At 56.0% G+C, this 18,371-nt stretch overlaps 1 protein-coding gene across 7 annotated transcripts in view; it reads left to right on the forward strand.

Moving 5' to 3' along the window:
- Nucleotides 1-3,786: 3,786 nt before the first annotated feature.
- Nucleotides 3,787-18,371, forward strand: part of Fcho1 (FCH and mu domain containing endocytic adaptor 1) — a 28,566-nt gene continuing 13,981 nt past the window's right edge. The window contains exons 1-5 of one of the 7 annotated variants that reach the window (XM_047531658.1): nt 3,787-3,973; nt 12,558-12,621; nt 12,993-13,065; nt 16,783-16,874; nt 17,331-17,405. In XM_047531658.1, coding sequence (XP_047387614.1) covers nt 13,039-13,065; nt 16,783-16,874; nt 17,331-17,405 — 194 coding nt within the window. In that variant the 5' untranslated portion in view covers nt 3,787-3,973; nt 12,558-12,621; nt 12,993-13,038. Of the gene's footprint in view, nt 3,974-10,657; nt 10,699-11,804; nt 11,934-12,557; nt 12,622-12,992; nt 13,066-15,205; nt 15,227-16,782; nt 16,875-17,330; nt 17,406-18,371 lie in introns of those variants that run through there. The other 6 variants (XM_047531653.1, XM_047531656.1, XM_047531657.1 and 3 more) reach the window with 6 other exon arrangements.

An 18,371-nucleotide genomic window follows, 5' to 3' on the forward strand; every position in this document is an offset into this window, starting at 1 on the left:
TGGATGTTTTCTTTCTCTCCTTCACATATGATTCTCTTTCTAAATGAGAAGTAAGGAACTTGGACGTAAACGTTTTCTGAGTGAACCTTTCGGTTTTGTTTATGGACAGTTCTGCGTGGTCTCTGACCACAGGCTTCCTTTTTCTCTTGTTCTGGGGGTGGACCCCAGGGCCTCGCATGGACTAGGCAGGCGCTCCATCCCAGCCCTGCCCCGCCCACCACCCTTACTGCCCCTGTTCCAGCGGCCTTGCCCCCGGCTGCACACGCCTTCCACGCTTTAGTTGTTATTCTGCTCATAACCTCGGCTTTCACTCTGGCCCATGTGACTTATCTGGGGATGTCACCCCAGGGGACACCCAGTGCCCCCATGCTGTGAGCGGAGTCGAAGGACCCTCCTCTGGGAAGGTCTGCTGTGTGTCACCATCTGTTCCAGATGGGCTGTGTCCTCATAGTAATTAGTTGAACCTCTGTGTGCGTCCCCACCTCCGGCACTGAGCCCAGGGGTGCTCTACCACGCAGCTCCATCCCCAGCCCTGGTAAGTTTTTGTTTTGAAACAGGTTCTGGCTAAGTTGCCCAGACTGGCCTTGAACTTGTGACCCTCCTGCCCCAGCCTCGAGTAACTGTGATCACAGGTGTGCCACTACACGCAGCCATGTGTCTTAGTAGTTCATAAGGCAGGTGCTTTTTCTTTAACTTAATTTTTATGGTGCTGGGATGGAGCCCAGGGCCTTGCATATACACCTCAGCCCTTGAACTTCCAGCTATTTTCACATATTGATTCCTCCTGGGCAGTTCTAGAATATGCACAGAGGGGGCCCAAACACACGGATAAGAAATGCAGTAAGGTAGCTGGGAGCAGTGATCCAGGCCCGTCATCCCAGCCACTCGGCCGCTGAGACAGGAGGATCACAAGTTGAAGGTCAGCCTGGGCAACTTAGTGAGACCCTGTCTCAAAACAAAAGTTTAAAAAGGACTGGGAGAGTAGCTCAGTGGTAGAGTGCCCCCTGGGTTCAATCCTAGTACAAAGAAATTTCTTTTTTTTTTTTTTCAAGACAGAAGAGCAGAGGAAAAGTCTGAAGAGAGATTGAGAACTCAGAATTTTCTAGAACAAATTCATATTTAGTAAATCAAATATCCCAAGCAGGATATATAAAAGGACACAACTGAGTGGAAGTGCAAAAACCCAGCCAACTAAAACAGTGACATTGCCAGAACCAAGTCCCCGGCCACAGCCTGGTGGAGAGAGAAGGGTGGGGTGCGCAAGCTGCTGAGAGTCAGCCAGCAGGGGTGCCACCACACAGCTGGAGGAGGCAGTGTGAGGGTCTGCCGCAGTGACTCCCACTGACCCCCACTGAGGGAAATTTCCAGGGGGTCTTTTCAGGTGACACGAGGGGAGACCGTGAGCAAGAAAGACAGAAATCCGTGAATGAATGCAAACCATCGCCTCCATTAATAAGCCATCCTCCTGCTCCAGCCTCCCGAGAAGCTGGGACTAAGGTGCATGCCACCGCCTGGCTTCTGTTAGTAATTACGATGTGCAACACGTGGGGTTAAACACTCATCCCAATTTAACACTGGCCAGATAAGGAGAGCTGAACGGAAGAGCGTCTTAAAATCCTGGTATTGTTTGTGAGAAGGGTGACATTAGTTGGGTGAGCATAGGAGAAATATTTTGTACTGGGGATTGAACCCAGGGGTGCTTAACCACCTCCACATCCCCAGCCCTTTTTAATATTTTATTTAGAGACAGGATCTCACTGAGTTGCTCTAAATTTATTTGCTCTAAATTGCTGAGACTGCCTTTGAATTTGTGATCCTCCTGCCTCAGCCTTCCAAGCCGCTGGGATTACAGGCGTGTGCCACCATGCCTGGCTAAAAATTTTATAGTAAATCATAGGAGAATATAACTAGTTTATACCTTTATACCATCCACAATAATAGATGGGTGAAAATTAAAATGTAAAAGAAATCATCCAAAATAAGGTCCATAGTGAAGAAAAAAGTTATGAACTTAAGAACTAAAAATTATGAGATTTCATAAAACTTGCCAGTAATTACATTAAACATAAATGGACAAAAAACTTGAAAGACAAAAGACTCAGGGTGTTTTATTTTTTAAATTCAAATGTTATGCTATTTACAAGAAACATGTAAATATAAAAATGTTAAAAATTTGAAAGTAAAGGATAGGAAAAAAACCTGGTGAATACTAAAAACTAACAAAATTAAAGCTGATACAGCCAAATGAATCATTATTGCTGTGGACCCATGTGTGTCTCTCCAAAGTTCTTAAGTTGATACATGGTAACCTCAAATGTGACTATACTTGGAGACAGGGCTGTGTGTGTTACTGGGAATGGAACCCAGGGCCTCGGGCAAGCCAGGCAAATGCTCTACCACTGAGCTTCATGCTCCCCCTCTGAGAAAGGGTTTTTAGGAAGTAACTAAGTTTAAATGAGGTCAAAAATTTGGAATCCTAGCCAATAGTATTGGCAGCCATATAAAAAAAAAGAAAGAAACTGCTGTCATTATTCATGTACATGCATGAAGGCACAGACCAGGTGACGACCAGGGGAGAAGGCAGGCAGCTGGCAGCCATGTGGAGAGCCCTCCCCCCAATCCAACCACACTGTCACCTGATCTTGGACTCAAAACTTCCAGTACTGTGAGAAAATAAATTTCTCTTGTTGAAGCCACCCAGTATCTAGAATTTTCTTATGTCTGTCAAGCTATTAGTTATATTTTGGTATATTACTAGATAAGGAATGTCAGATCAGAGCTTCAAGTTCACCAAGGAGATATAATAGTTCAAATTTATATGCACCTAATAATGGAGCTTCAAATGTATAAAGTTGGAAATCAGGAGAGGGAATCATAAAGTTTCTCTTTTTGTCCTATTATTAGATTCTTAACATTGATGCACCCTTACATTCCTAGAAAGATCTCCACTCCGATTGTATTTTGAAGCTGTGAGTCTGGGCCTCTGCTGTCCTGTCTGGTGATTTAATGCAACAGTGCAAATCCACCACCTACAGCATGGCAGGGCTTGCTGCAGGAGGAAGGACAGGGTGTCAGATATCAGCTCTTAAGAAAATTGGAGAATTGACATACCGTTTGCTCCCATTTCATTGACCAAGGCAAGCCACTCGATCTTAACTTCAGGGATTCTGAATAGCTCCTCCATTTTACCTAGAAGAAGAAAATCCTAACTGCTAATATCCCCCCAAAGAGGCCATTTTGTCCAGAACAGCAAATAGTTAGCAAACTTTGTGTGATGAGCCAGAAAGCCGAGTTTTTTGGCATTGCAAGCCACTTGCAGTCTTTATTGACACCACTAAAGGTGACTTGTTGGAACCGAACTAATGAATGGTCGCGACTGCCTTCTAATAAAACTTCATTTACGAGCAGGGAAGGAACAGGATTTGGCCTGTGGGCTGTGTGTGGATGGCTCAATCACCTCCCCACTCCTCTCTCCCACTCCTCTCCCTTCCTCTTCCTCTTCCTTCCCCTCCCCCGCCCCTCGCTGCCTCCTCTTCTCTCTTCCCAACCCCCATCCCTCCTGACAGCTGTCAGGCCCAGCCTGGGCCCCCCTCTGCAGGAGCTCGTACTAAAAATATCCTTGCTGCTGCGGAGGCACGTGGAGACCCTGGAGCAGGTGGCGGTTGCCCACCCTGGGGCGCCTGCTCCGCATGGAGCACGCACGCCTCGCGACTCCCCCTCCTGGTCGCGTCTCTAAGCCTCCCCAGGCGGCCTCTCCGGAATCCCAGCACCAGCCGTTCAAGCCTGCGGCATGGGGTGCTGCCTCCTGGGGCCGGCGGTGTCAAGGGAAGTGGGTCACACAGAAGGGAGCGACGAGCCTCGAGTGGCGCGCGTGGAGGGTACCGGGCAGGAGGAGGCGCCAGGGGAGGGGCTGGCCGCTCCTGCAGCGACGGCCGGCGGAGGCGAAGGCCTGATCTGGTGGAGGAACCGAGAGGTGCGTAACCTCGAAGCTCCGGGACAAGGGGAAGCTTGTGGGGGCCGAGGCTCCGCCCGCAGCGGGTCCTGAGGCTGCCGGGTCCCCTGCCACGGGTGTGGGTTAACATCCTGGATCGCTCTGCACGTGGGGATGGAGCCCCTGAGGCACTGGGGGCTGGAGGGCGGGGGCCGGGTTTCTCCCTGGTGAAGTGGAAGGTCACAGACTAGCAAGGGGCCAGAAGGAGCCGCGTGGTGAGGGGCTGGGTGCGGAGACGGCGGCGTGGACCGATGGCCAGCCTAAGCTGGGCACTGCAGTAGTAGAGATTCCTCCCTACCCAGGCCAGCGGGGGTACGGACATTCCTTTGCTCTCTCGCCGGGCAGCAGCAGGCACCTGAGCTTTGAACCTGCTTGCTCCCCTCCAAGCTCAGGTGGAGCCTTGATTCCCAGTGGAACCGTGTGGGCAGCCTCTAGGGGTAACAGGGATGCACGTGTTTCTCAAGGGAGTGGAAGAAGAGCAACTAGAAAGCCCTGGCAACCCCTTGTGGGTTATTAAGAAATTAAATTTATTTTTAAAATAATACATAAAAACATAAAGTTGTGCATATTAGTGTGGTACCACGTAACATTTAGACATGAGCATCAATTGCAAGATTTCCGGTGATGTCTCTTCCGCATGCAGCAATTCCTCTTGGACTCTCCACCACAAGTTGAAATAGCACTGAGTCCTCACCAGAAACCAAGGTGCTGGGACTGTGCTCTGAGACTTGCCCACCTCCAGAACTGAGCTAAGATAAACCCCTGTTCTTTATAGATTACCCAGTCTCAGCCAGGCAAGGTGGCACATGCCTGTGATCCCAGTGATTTCTGGAGGCCGAGGCAGGAGGATTGCAAGTTCAAGGTCAGCTTGGGCACCCTAGTGAGACCTTCAGCAACATCACAAGATCCAGTTACAAAATAAAAAAATAAAAAGGGTGGGGCATGTGACTCATGGCTAAAGTGCCCCTGGGTTCAGTCACTAGTACCCCCTACCCGGCCAAAAATATATATATATATATCACCCAGTCTCAGGTATTTTGGTTTAGCAACAGAAAACAAATGAAGATAACCAGTCTCTATTTAAAGGCACTGGGGTGCTCTTTGGAAAACAAAGGCAAATCCTAGGACCAGGGCAGGAAATATATGCATCCAGAGCATCTTACAGTGGCAGAAAAGTAGGATGTCCTCACAGAAAAATAAATAAATAAATAAAAAGCCAGCAAAGAGGGAGGAATGTCAAAGGGACATGGGAGCCAACCGGAAGAACTTCCAGCAGCCAAAACTGCAACACGAGTCACAAAATCAATATAGTAGTATTGGATTATAACCCAGAGTGCGAAATAAATATCCACAAATCCATACTGACATAAATAATTAAGTAAACGAGTAAAAGGGGGAAGATATGTATTTGGGGGGCAGAATCCAAGTAATTTTCATAGCTCCTCAGCCCCCCAAGAAGGTGGCCATCACCCCCCACTCCTAGGCAGAGAGCTGTGGGACTTCCTCTCACAGCACAGAATGGGGATGGCAGAGTGACTTCATGGTGAGGAACCCTGACAAACACCACCTCAGCCAGGGGGTCAAGGTGAACACCAACTGTGACATGTCATGTTGACAGTGTCCACCTTTGCTGCAATGTGACGAGAAGGGCACTTCAAGCTGGTCATGGTGGTGCATGCCTATGATCCCAGCAACTTGAGAGGCTGAGGCAGGAGGATCATAAGTTTGAGGCCAGCCTCAGCAACTTAATGAAGCCCTTGGCAGCTTAGTGAGACCCTGTCTCAAAAAAAAAAAAAAGGGGGGGGGATGTCACCTATGTGGTCTTCCTTCCCCAAGCCCATCACCCCAGTCTGACCCAGAGAAAAACACCCAACAAATCCAGTGGAGGGAGAAGGACAGAACACCTGCCCAGTTCTCAAAACCATCAAAGTTGTCAAGATGAAAGGAAAGGCTGAGAAACTGTCTCAGTTCAGAGGAGACGTGAGGACTAAATGTCCTGTGGGCCAGGCGTGTGGTGCATGCCTGTAATCCCTGGGAGGCTGAGGCAAGAGGATCACAAGTTCAAAGCCAGCCTCAGCAATTTAGCAAGTCCCTAAGCAACTCAGTAAGACCCTGTCTCTAAGTAAAATATAAAAAAGGGCTGGGGATGTGTGGGATGTGGCTCAGTGGTTAGGCACCTCTGGGTTCAAACCCTGGTACCAAAAAAAAAAAAAAAAAAAAAAAAGTCACGTGTCATCCTGGGATAGAAAAGGGACATTCAGGGAAGAGGAGGAAATGTGAATGAAGTGTGCACTTGGGTTAATGATTGTGTCTTTTTGCAGGAATCAAACCTAAGGGTACTTAACCACTGAGCCACTTCCCTAGCCCCCCTCCTTTCAAAAGTATTTTTAGTTGTAAGTGGACACAATACCTTTATTTATTTGTATGTGGTGCTGAGGATCAAACCCAGGGCCTCACACATGCCAGGCAAGCACTCTGACACTGAGCCACAACCCCAGCCCCATAACTGTGTCTTGATATTGATTCGCTGATGGTGACCAGTGTGCCACACTGGTGAGTGTGACGATGGGGCAGCCTGGGCCTGGGGCTCTGCTCTTCTGCATGATGATTCTGTAAATCTAAAACTGCTCTGAGATGAAATGTTTGAGTATACATATGGCCACAGATAGATGGATGGATAGACAGATAAATGTGGTTGCCATGGGAACAGGGATTGTCAGGGACAGAGATGGAGGAAACAGAGGCCTTTTGAGGAAGCCAAGAAAGCATCCAGGCTGTAGGTGAGCTGGCCTTGCCCTGGGCCACTGTGGGGAGCAGGAAAATGGGCAAATTGGGGGTGTTTCAAAGACACAGGGTCTGCATGACCAACGGTTGACAGTGAAGGGAAGGGTGGGATTTCAGGGCATCTGGGTGCCCTGGTCCATACTCCTGGGCTGCCCTGGCTGAGCTGAGGAAGTTGGTGGATAACCAAGCATGGGGCGCTGGACATCAGCCAGGCGTTCTGTCCCTGTGTAGAAGGTCCTATTCTGTCTGGATCGGCAGGCTGTGTATAAGTCTCATTTTATGAAGACTCAGGTGAGCTAGATGGGAGTCTGTCAGAGTTGTTATATGGCATGATGGCATTTTTTGGGAGGGGCTGGAGGCTGCAGACTTGCTGTGTGACCTCCAAGCATGTCTTTGCCCTCTCCGAGCAAATGTAAATGAGGATCAATATTGTCCCACTGACAGCCTTGTAGGGGGAAGCAAATGAGCCCTGTTCAATGGCTGGCATACAGTGGCGCTCAATAAATGCTGGGGTAACCTTCCTTCTCAACCCAGAGGAACGGAAAGACGCCTGTCTCTTTAAATTATGCAAATGAACTGCGGGTGGTGGCGTAAGTGTGCGAGAGTGTGTGTGTGTGTGTGTCTGTGTGTGTGTGTGTGTGTGTGTGTGTGTGTGTGTGTGTGTGTGTGTGTGTGTCTGTGTCTGTGTGTGTGTGTGTGTGTGTGTCTGTGAGTCTGTGCGCGCGCGGGGGCGCGCGCGTAGAGGGACACATAAAAAAGGAGCCTCTTCTTCTTAGCCAATCAACGCCCAGGGCTGGCGGAGCTTGGCCGCCTAAATGGCCCAATGGTGGACCGCGCGAACACTGAGCCCGCCCCTGCCTCCCGGCGCCGCCAAGGGGGTGGAGACTTTATAGGCCACGCCCCAGGGGCGGAGCCACCAGGCTGCCGCGCTGCAGCCGCGGAGGGAGGGGAGGGGCGGGGCGGGCTCGGGTATCAGCCACCGAGCCGCAGGTGGCGGCGGCGCGGGGTCGGCCCGAGCTCGAGCTCGAGAGGTGAGTGCTGTCCCCGGGACCCCTCGGCGTCCCCAGGCATCGCAGCTCCCCCACGCGTACTGTGCCCAGCGGCACTGGGGACTGCGGCGGGCAAAGGCGCGGCGGCGCGCGAGGGCTGGCGGCGGGGGTAGGGGGCTGCGCGGTGGGCGCCCGGTCTCCTCCTCCACCCCCCCGGTGGCAGTCGAAGGTCCAGAGGCGAAGATGGGGACCCCTCCCCAGCACCCCGTCTCCTGGCCTAGACTTAGAGCGTGCAGCGGGGTGGCTGTGCAGGTAGACCCCTCCCCAAATCCCTTTATTCTAAGCCTGGATCCTGGCTAGGTTCTGGGGCTTCAAAGATGGGGGCGCCGCCCCCCTTCCAGCCTGCAAACCTGCGCAGGTGGGGCGAAGACCACCCCGCAATTTCTCTCTTCCCAATTTTGACCTGCAGACCCCCAGGGATTGAGATGAAGGACCTGCTTCCCTTTTTCTCCAGTGTGAACCCCCATCAGGCCTGGCAGCCAGAGGGACTGGGGGAGTTCCTTTCCCTTCATCTAAATGTCCTGATCCAGCACCCCAAGATGGGGTGGAGGTCTTTCCACTAGCATCCTCTATGGGGACCCCACGTCTGGAATTCTGGGGAGGAGAGAGTGTGGGGTCCCCTCCTGGCAGGAGCCTGGCCTTTGAGGGTCCCTCTCGGGGTGAGTGTGAGAGGGGGAGCAGCCAGCATCTGTTCCTGGGGATGAAAATAAATGGAGGTAAATTAAGATCTTGCCTGAGGCTGGCTGCCAGTGGGGTGCGGAGGAGGGTTGGGTGGTGGGCAGCCCCTCCATCTGCCTCCCATCCCCTGAATTGCCTGCCCCAGCTGCACTGGGGATCGGGAGGGAGGCAGCGTCCAATGGACCTGCCTCACTGGTGACCTTGGGCAGGTGACAGCACCTCCCTGAGCCTTGGTTTCCTCTTTTGAGAAAGTTGAGATGCGGGGCTTCTGACCCTGCCACCTCCATCTTCTGAACCCACCACCACTCCTCTTGCTTAACATGGGGTCAGGAGAACTGTGGGATTTGAAGACCCCTCAGTGAGCCTTGCTGGCCTCTGTGCCTCGGTTTACTGCACTGCAAAATGGGTTGATGGTGACACTTCAGTGTTACCAGAGGGCTGAGGATAAGAAGGGGGACCATCAGTCCCGTCCGACAATAAAACATGACCAAGCTGCAATTGTTAGAACAGGGGCCCAGCCACCCTGGTCTCACCGGTGTCACTGCCTGGGGCACACCCTGACCCACATACCTCCACCCACACCAGGGGCGAGCCAGTTCCTGGGTGGGGTCCTGGGCAGGAGGAAGAGGTGGGAGGTGATGGGCCAGCCTCTCCCTGTCCCTTCCAGCTCGTCCCAGCAGTGGGCACAGGGGCGAGTTCCAGGATGAGCGTCTGAGACCCCTGCCTCTACCTGCGTGTGGCTTTGCCCTCCTGTGCCTTGCTTTGTTCTTCCATGAGATGGGCTGACTCCCTCTGCGAAGATCAGAGGGGACTGTGGGAGGAGGGGGTGCTGTAATGCAGACGTGCTCATTATCATACTAATTATCATACTCTCTAAATGGGGTCACAACTGACCAGGAAGGGGAAGGAGGGCGGGGCATCTCCAAGGGATGTCTGTAAAGTCAGGTACACAGCAGGCACTCGATAGGTGTGCGCCATGTGAAGTAATGGAGAGGGAGGGGACCAGTCGGGAAAGCTGAACAAGTTCCTGAGCGCCAGCTCAGATGCCCACCCTGCAGCTGAGTTGTCGCAGGACCCGGGCACGTGCCTCAGTTTCCCCACCGGATGAGACGCTGCCTGGACTTGGCAAGCAGCCAGCCGGTCTGTGTAACTGATGACAGTCCTGGTGGCAGGGCCACAAGGGGAGACATGACTGAGCTGATCTTGGGAAGAGCGTGGCCTCCACGAGGACCACGCAGCCCACCGGTGGGAAGGAAGAGACGGATCCTGTAGTGTGCACACTGGAGCCCGGTGGGGACATGGGTCAGGTTCTGTTTATAGATCCTGGAAGGCCAGAGAGGGCAGGGGCAGCCCAGGGTCATCCAGCAAAAGGTCAGGGGCCTTGACACCCAGCCAGCCCCCACCCGGTGCCCAGATGTGGAGCTCGGGCTCTGCCCTCTTGCTGACGGTCCCTGTCCCATTTTCTCCACTCCCGGGCAGCTCACACATCCCGGTTTTTCGGGAATTGGTGCTGGGAAAGCAGGCTGGGGGGCATCTGGGGTCAGCTGGCAAACTGCTGTGTAACCTTGGGCAAGCGTCTAGCCATCTCTGGGCTCTGCCATGGCACTGCAGAGGCTGGGCAGCCTGGGATCAGACACGGTGGCAAATGTCTCAGTCTCCCGGCACTTTTAGGGGCCCACAGCCATGTTGAACTTCTTTACAAATCAGGGAAAAAAACAAAACACCGAGAAGGTCTCAGGTCCCAGGAAGTCTTTCAGCCTGCGAGCTCAGCATCCTCATCCTGCTGCCCCAGCTGTTGTCAAGTGTCATTTTAAATTTCTTTTTCGTGGAGGGCGGGACCTACGGGGCGATCAAGCCTCCCAGCGCGGGCTAGCAGGTCCTGGGGTGCTGGGGAGGGCCGCTGGCCGTTATGGGCGCTGTACCCCCAAGTTGCCATGATTACTGTTTGTCCAGGGCCGAGAGCCCAGGCTGGGGCCCCAGGGTCACACGCCTCAGTTTACCCACCTGCGTGGCTTCCCTGGGGCACAGAGGGGTCCCAGGGGAACTGATCAGGGCGGGGTGGCGAGGTGGCAGTTGGGTGGTAGGCGGGGCAGGGTAGCTTCCTGTCTCCCCCGCTCACCGGCCTCTGTTTGGTGCGGCGGAAGTGGCAGGGGCCTGTGGCCATCGCCTCGAGCCTGCCCGTCAAACGCCCGTGGGGTGAGTTGAGTCCTGGCCAGGGGGCCCTCCTGCCCCTCCTGGGCCCCATCAGGGACAGAAGGGAAGCCCCTCTGCCTGGGCTGGTCTCGGAACAAGTAGCGAGTGTCACTTCCTGGGCTGGGCCACCGTGGGCATGAGCCATCCTTAGCTTTGCCCCCGACACAGCTCTGAGCGGTGGCACAGGTTGGGGACCAGGGGACTGAATAGGAACCACCTCTGAAGAGCAGGCAGGTATGAGGGGCACAGCCACAGTCCCCAGAGGCAGTGACCTCTCTCTGGGCCTGTCTCCTGGTCTGGAAGCTGGGACTGCGTCCAGGGACGTGGCCTGTGGCCAGGTGTGAGGGCTTGGGCACAGCCCGGCAGGCTGTGTGGGGGCAGAGAGGGCGAGGCCACCTGATCGGAGCTGAGCCCTGAGAGCAGGAGCGAGACCGATGTTTCTGGGACCTCGGGGTCCTCAGACCACGTGCTGAGCAGAGCCGAATCTGCCCCGCCTGCTCCTGCTGGCCCGGGAGGCGTCTGGCCCAGGGAAGAGGTGCTGTGGGACTGTGCTCAGTTTTAACTGTGCTCAGATTAAGTCACCTCCTGGGGCTGGGGGTCCCGTACTGGTCAGCACGGCTCATGATCCAGCTCGTGACCCGAAATGATAGGAGACTGGGGACTTTCCTCCCTTAGGACATCAGCCTGGAATGCCTCTTCTCACCAAGCTAGGTTTGCTCAGGGGCTACCCTGGGAGCAGAAGTTACTTGGGCCCTAGCATTGCCCACACAGGGTGGTGTTGGGTACATCTGCCTTAATAAATGGTGTGCCTGGTGAACTCCTACTGATGCTTTAAAACCCCAACTATTGTGTCCCTTCCCCCCTCCCTTTTTTTTTCTTTTTTTGCAGTGCAGGGGATTGAACACGGGGTGCTCTACCACTGAGCTGCCTCCTTGGTGCTTTTTGTGTTTTTATTTTCTTTGGAGACAGGGTCTTGCTAAGTTGCTGAGACTGGCCTCACACTTGTGATCCTCCTGCCTCAGCCTCCTGAGAGCTGGCAGCAGGTGTGTGCCAGCGGCCCCAGCACCATGCGCTCTGCTTCAGTCCAGCCTTTGGCCTTCCTTCCGGCCTCCCCCTGACTCCCCAGATCAGGGACATCTGTGTCCAGCTCTGCCTCCTAGACTGGGGGCGCTTTGGGGGCCAGGCTCAGGGCCAAATCATCTCAGAGACCTGGCGGTGCCCTGGTCAGAGGGCACAGGGTAGGTGCCGAGTGGCTCATGAAGTCCGGGCAGAAGGCAGGAGGGTGGTGGGTGAAATTAACTTTCAAGATGAGGTCACCTGAGGCCGAGAGAGGGGCAGCCCTGCCCAAGGGTTTGCTCAGCCCTTTCCTGGTGGGGCCCAGGGAGCCTCCCCAGCCCGCGGTGACCAGGCCCTGCCCCTGCTACCACCGTGCCTCCCTGGCTCCCGGCTGCTGCCGAGCTGCCCACAGGGTCATGAATTATGGATGAGGCCTGCAGGCTCAGTGACCAGCCTGGCCTCGGAACATGCCAAGGACACCGTGTGGCCCTCCCCCACCGGGCCGCCCGGCCCAGCCCGGTGCAGAGGCCGGGGTTCCCCACCTTCTAGGTGTCCCATCGCAGGTGGCAGATGGGGAAACTGAGGCACAGAGCTGGACAGTGTCTCAGATAAGCTCACACTGGCCTCCAGGGGCAGGCCTGGGACCCCGGGGCCACCACGCCAGCAGGGTAGCCAGAGCGAGGGGCGAGCTCTCCATGCTGAGTTCCAGGTGGGGACAGCAAAGAGGGATTCAGAGACCCCAGGGGACCTTCGGGGACACTCCAGGGACCCCAGCCCCCACCTCTCACCAGACTCTCTTCCCACAGGAGCTGCCCGCGAGGAGCTAGGGGCAGACCTGGGCTCTGCTGTCATTCCTGCTGCGTGACCTTGGCAAGTGGCTTTCCCTCTTCAGAGGGACTCAATTTTCCCATCTCTGAAATGGGCCTGAGCTTTTCCGCCTGGGCGGGGCTTACTCACTCCCACTCCACCTTGGCCCACGAACTCCTATATGTGTTAAAAACCCCATGGTCCATGCCCTTCCTTCCCGCCCATCCCTCCATCTAGTGCAGCCCTGACCCCATGAGCCCGGGGGCATGTGTGTCCAGTTCTGTTCCCCTGGACTCGGGACCCAGGACCAGAGCCGAGTCATCTCAGAGGCCCCGGGCGTGCCGGTCTCTGAGCTTCCCCTTCTCCCGCCTCCTGCTTCCCCCCTCGGGCTGGCACTGGGTGGGACTGGGGCTCAGACCTGCCTCTTTCTTCAGACAGGTGTGGGCCGGGGCCTGAGGGGTCTCCACAGAGGCCGTCGGGATGTCATATTTTGGGGATCATTTTTGGGTAAGACCTATTCTTCTTTTGGTGGGGCTCCTGGCGGGGCCTTCATGGAGATGGGGAGACTGAGTGTCTAGTGGGTGGAGGGTCTGCTGGCGGGAGAGGTCAGAGCGGTCAGAGTCAGGCTGGGTTAGCATTCACAGACGGTGTGACCTCAGGCAGGTCACCGCGTGCGCCACCGGGAAATGACGGCCCAGAGTAGGAATCTGTTAGCTGAAGCTGCCCAGCGAAAGGCAGACTCAGAGTGAACTTCCAGGACGCAGGTCGTTCCCGCCAGGGGGTTTCCGTGCCCATCCCGGCTGGAGAGTTGGGGGGTTTTCTTGGCTTGACCCCTGCGTCCCCTGCACTGCTTCACCATCCAGGGTGGGGACCACCTAGTGTGACCCAAGGCTGGAGGACTGAGAGGACAGGCTGAGTCCATTCGTGGACTCCCTCCCTCTGGAAGATGCTGGGCCCCCAGGAATCTCCGTCCCAGCTCTGAGGGAGGAACCCCCCACCTAGGGGCCACAGAGCTGGCCAGACACCGCCGCCCTGCGGGCCAGGGCCAGCCCTGCGGGGCGCCCAGGGAGGAGCCGGCACAGGAGCTGTGTTTGCTGCCGGCTGCGGCTGCGAGGCCCCCGTCTCCAGGATGTGTGTAAAGGACTCCAGGCCAAGGAACGGGCCGGGCGAGAGCCCAGAGGTGTGACACGGTGGCCCGCTCAGGGAACACGCTCTCCTCCTGCAGAGCAGCCGCGGACGGTGCACCTTCGGAGGAGGCTGCCTGACCGGGAGGGGCCCGAAAGCCCGGTCCAGAGTTGCAGGCCCTGGGCTTGCAGAGAGGAAGCCCGTTGTTAGGCAACCAGTTGCCCCTGGCAACAGGCAGGCGCCCTCCCTCACTCCCTCCCCAGCTGGGGCTCCTCTTACCCGCATTCGTTTTCTTAAAGGGGCCATACCCCCATGCCACCCGCGGGGGTCTGACCTCCACCCTCTCCCTAAGGGTCTGACTCCCCAGAGATGCCTTTGAATGGCTGTGTGACCCAACCCAGGGGCTGTGTGTCTCTGCGCCCGTGAGGACCTCTGTGTAAGGGGGTTGGAGTGTCAGAAGTCACCCCATTTTGGAGACCCGACGGCAGCACCTACATCTCCTGAAGATGTCTTTTAATGACAGGAGGCACCTAAGTTATTTTAGGTCCTTTTTAATTGCATGAAGCACGCAAACCCTCCACAGAAAACTCAGATGAGCGAAGAAAAAATAGAAACCACCTCCACCTAAAGACACCCCAGCTCCAGGGGACCCAGAGCCTTGAGCTCAGGATTCGAACCTGGTTCTGCTGGGAGCCCTGGGCCAGGTGACTCTGCCTCCTTGAGCCCCAGTTACCCCGTGTGGGAAAGGGGAATGGAATTCCCCTTCCTGGGACACGGAGGGTCCCGGGGACCCTGTCCATGAGAGAAGCATCCAGCGACGTTGTTTTTTGTTTTTTCTCCCCAGTAGTGGAATTGAAGCCAGGCCGTGGGCGTGCTAGGCAAATGCTCTCCCACTGAGCCACGTCCCCAGCCCTCAGCAATCCCTTACTTGTATTTGAGTCCCCACATAGGCCTGGCCCTTTGCTGGGCGGGCAGGGGCTCTGGATGGTCCAGAGGAGACTCTCATTGGGGGTAATGGAGACAGACAGGGATGCATCGGTCTCCTTGAGCTGGGCAAGAAAAGAGGCGTAGACGCGCTAGGAAGCCATGGGGAAGTGTGAGCAGGAGAGGGTCCTGATCAGACTGTGACCTGAAGGCCCTGCCCCAGCGAGCACTGGAGCGAGACTGGGATCCAGAGGTTCTGGTGGGAGACACACACCCAAGGCAGTCCCTCCTGGGACCCTCGGCTGCCAGCCCACTCCGAGAAAGGCAGACGCTGCTGGGGGTTTGCCAGGCCTGGGAAAAAGGCCAGTGACTGGCTGGGAGTCAGCCCCAGATGCTGGCCTGGGTGACAGTGCCTGGAGCAGCCTCACCCGAGGATCCCCGGGGCAGTGAGCCCTGCCAGGGCTGTTTGCCAAGCCCACACTTTGACCCAGGAGGCCCCCGCCCAGCGCTGTGCCAGCCCCACTTCGCCAAGACCCTGGGAAGCTGGGTGGTCTCACTGTTGGACAAGGAACTGAGGCCCAGAGAGGTGAAGTCACCAACTCAGAGACACCCAGCGCATGTAAGGGAGATGTAGCACTTGAGCCTGAAAATAGAGCCCCAGACAGGAAAAGAGAACTATTCCTGGGAAGCTGGAGGGGCAGGCGGAGTGCTCAGGGCGGTGGGGTTCCGAGCAGCGGGAGAGAAGGTGGGTCGGATCGGCCCTCGTGAAGTGGGAGGGGCTAGAACGTGGGAGGAGCCGGCGAGTGGGAGGGGCTGGCGGAGGGGCTGGCGGGCTGAGGAGCTGGTGGTGGGACCCCTGGGCAAAGGTGCGGTGGCACGAGACCACGAGTCTGCACCATTTACTGTCTTGCTGGCGAGACAGGAAGGAGCTAGGAGCTAGGCTGGGAAGGCAGTTCCAGACGAAGGGACCTTGAACTTTAGCAGCTGATGGACGGCTGACTGGAGCCATCAGAGGTTCTAGAGCGAGGGGTGACTGTCACTCTCTCTACCTGTGGGTAGGTAGTGCCTTGTTAAGCTGGGACAGGGAGCCAGCCACCTCTCATAGGGGGATGAACCAGAGGGAGCCTTGTCAGGGTCCCCAAAGCCCCAAAGGCAACTCTAATGTGCTAAATCTGGTTCAGTTTCTCTGGGTGCACAGCAGGAGGGCCATCTTGCAGTGACTTCTGACTGGCCTTCCAGCTTCCCGGTAACTGGGAGGGTGAGTGGAGGACTCCACCATTTATCAGAACCTGCCCAGCACTGCCAGAGAGAGGCTTGGGGGTTCTCTTGGGAACTCAGTAGCCTGGGGCTGGGTTAGGACATGGCTCAATGGAAGAGCCCTGTCTGTCCCCAGCACCGCAGAGAGAGACAGAGACAGAAGGCATCCGGTCTCTCCACAAACCTCATCTTTCAGTCCTGATTACAAAAGCACTACCTGGTTGCAGCAAAATAGCATTTGTTTATTTATTCAACATTCTCAAAAACTTGTGTTTTCTGGGTCATACCATGTGCTGGGCTTTGCTGGGTCCTGAAAAAGAACTCAACCCCATGCCCTGACTTGAGTTCTCAAAGAGGGAGTTTCCATGTTGAAAAGAATGGAAAACACAACGACAGTGACTTAAACAACAGGGGTTGTCTTAGCTTACAAAAGTGGACAGTTGTGGGGGCAATGTGGCTTTTAGGTTTGGTTTGATCCAGCAGCTCGGCTAAACACACGTGTATTATCTGACTCCTTCTGGTCCAGCATCTTTCCAAGGCTCATGGTTTCCACTTGGCTTCTAATATCTCTTGTCATCATATTATTCCTCATTCATGGAGAGACAGAAAAAACGGGAAGAGACTTACCAAGAAGAGACAAACAGAAACAGAAAGAGACACAAAGAAGAACTGAGATTGTTCTCCCTCATTTATGGCCCCAGAATCCCAGGCTTTTTTCTGATTGGCCCAACTTAAAGTTCAAGAGCCAATCCCTGTGGCCAAGGGGAAGTGCGGCATACTGATTTGCTCAGGCCTGACTCAGTCCCTAGAGCCAAGGGATGGACTTCTGCAAGGTGACCCCTGGGCCCTGCCCCCGTTGCTAGGCGACAACATATCCTCTTCCCTCCCTGTTCTCAGTCTTCATCTTTATGCCCTCAGGGTGAGAAAAACCATGGCTTTGAGGTCCTATACCACAGCGTGAAGCAGGGGCCCATCTCCACCAAGGAGCTGGCCGATTTCATCCGCGAGAGGTGAGGTCCCCACGCTACCTGCCATGTGGCCACGCCCACAGCCACATGAAGTCCCCTTCTCAGGCCCCCCCCACCGCCCCTCTGGTCCTACACCTGCCTTGCCAGGTACCTCCTTCCCGCCATTGCTTTTAAACGGGCACATTTCCGCTCCTGGCGAACTGCGGTTTCGTCTGCGGGAAGACGTGCCCAGGCAGGAGGTGGGCACTTAGCAGGATCCGCCTGAGCCACACGCCTGCAGAAAGCACGCACTCTGCCTGGTCTGCGCTCGGGACTGTTTTCGCTCCTGCTACAACTACCGCTGTTGTTGGGACAATGTGCTACTTGATGGGAACTAGGCCTCTTGCTTGAGGTTCCGAAAGGCCCCGACTGAGTCACGGCTCAGATGTTTGAGGTCCAGGGGTGGCGCCTCCCCAGGGTGCCCCGAGTCACGCTCCTCCTCCCTCTGCCCCTACCCAGAGCCACCATCGAGGAGACCTACTCAAAGGCCATGGCGAAACTTTCCAAGCTGGCCAGCAACGGGACCCCCATGGGGTGAGTGGAGCAGAGGTCACCAGGTGGCTGGGGCGCTGGGCGTCGGGGGCCTTCCTGCGGTGGAGGCGTCTTCACCCTCCGAAGCCAGACAGCAGCGTGTGCGCCTCCGTGGGCCTGGTGGGAAGGAGGCGCGGCCCGCTGACTCGCTGGTGCTTCCTGAGCACCCTCTGTGGATCAGGCACTGCAGCTGCCCGCGGGACCTTTGTGCCATGTCCCTTGAGCCAGACGTTCAACTAGACATAGCCGTCCTTTCCTAGAGTGAGGAGGGCTAGGCAAGAAATGAAGGCGGGCCAGGAGAGGGCGGGCACTTCCTCTGGAGTAGGCAGGCCGGGAGCCCAGACCTCAGTGTGGACAGGGAGCTGGCCCTGGGAATGCCGTGGGCCAGAGACCCAGGCGGGCGGCTCAGCCAGTGCAAAGGCCCTGAGGCAGCAGCACACTTGGCATGTTCAGGGAAGAAGGAGGAGGCTCACCTGGCTGCTTGGGGGGGGGGGGGATGTTGGGGGAGGAAAGGCCAGGGGGCCTGAGGCTCAAGCATGTCCCTTGGCATTTGCAGAGTTCCTTGTGGTTGCCATGGGGCCACACCGTGGGGAGGGCCGGAGGAGGCAGCAGGGAGAGGTCTGTGGGAGCACTGGAAGGGCTCCTGCTGAGGGGCACGGTCCACAGGGGACCTGGTTTCCCACCTGAGTCTCACCCACTGGTAATAATCGGGGGACCTGGAGACCAGGGGGACTGGGCCACACCCAGAGGAAGGACTCCTGGGGCCTCCAGATTGGACTTCAATTCCCGCTTTGGACTAAGAATGGAGCTCAGCGGAAGGGCGCCTGCCTGGCATGCAGGAAGCCCTGGGTTCTGTCCCCAGCCCCGGAAATTTTAAAAATGAAAATGAAAAGGTTAATTAAGATGGGTGCAGGCTTAGCCCGGCCAGGCACAGGTAGCCAAGCCAATGCCAGCTGAGCCATGTGAGGG

This window comes from Sciurus carolinensis, chromosome 17 (assembly GCF_902686445.1).
Source record: "Sciurus carolinensis chromosome 17, mSciCar1.2, whole genome shotgun sequence".
In the NCBI taxonomy this organism is placed as follows: domain Eukaryota; kingdom Metazoa; phylum Chordata; class Mammalia; order Rodentia; family Sciuridae; genus Sciurus; species Sciurus carolinensis.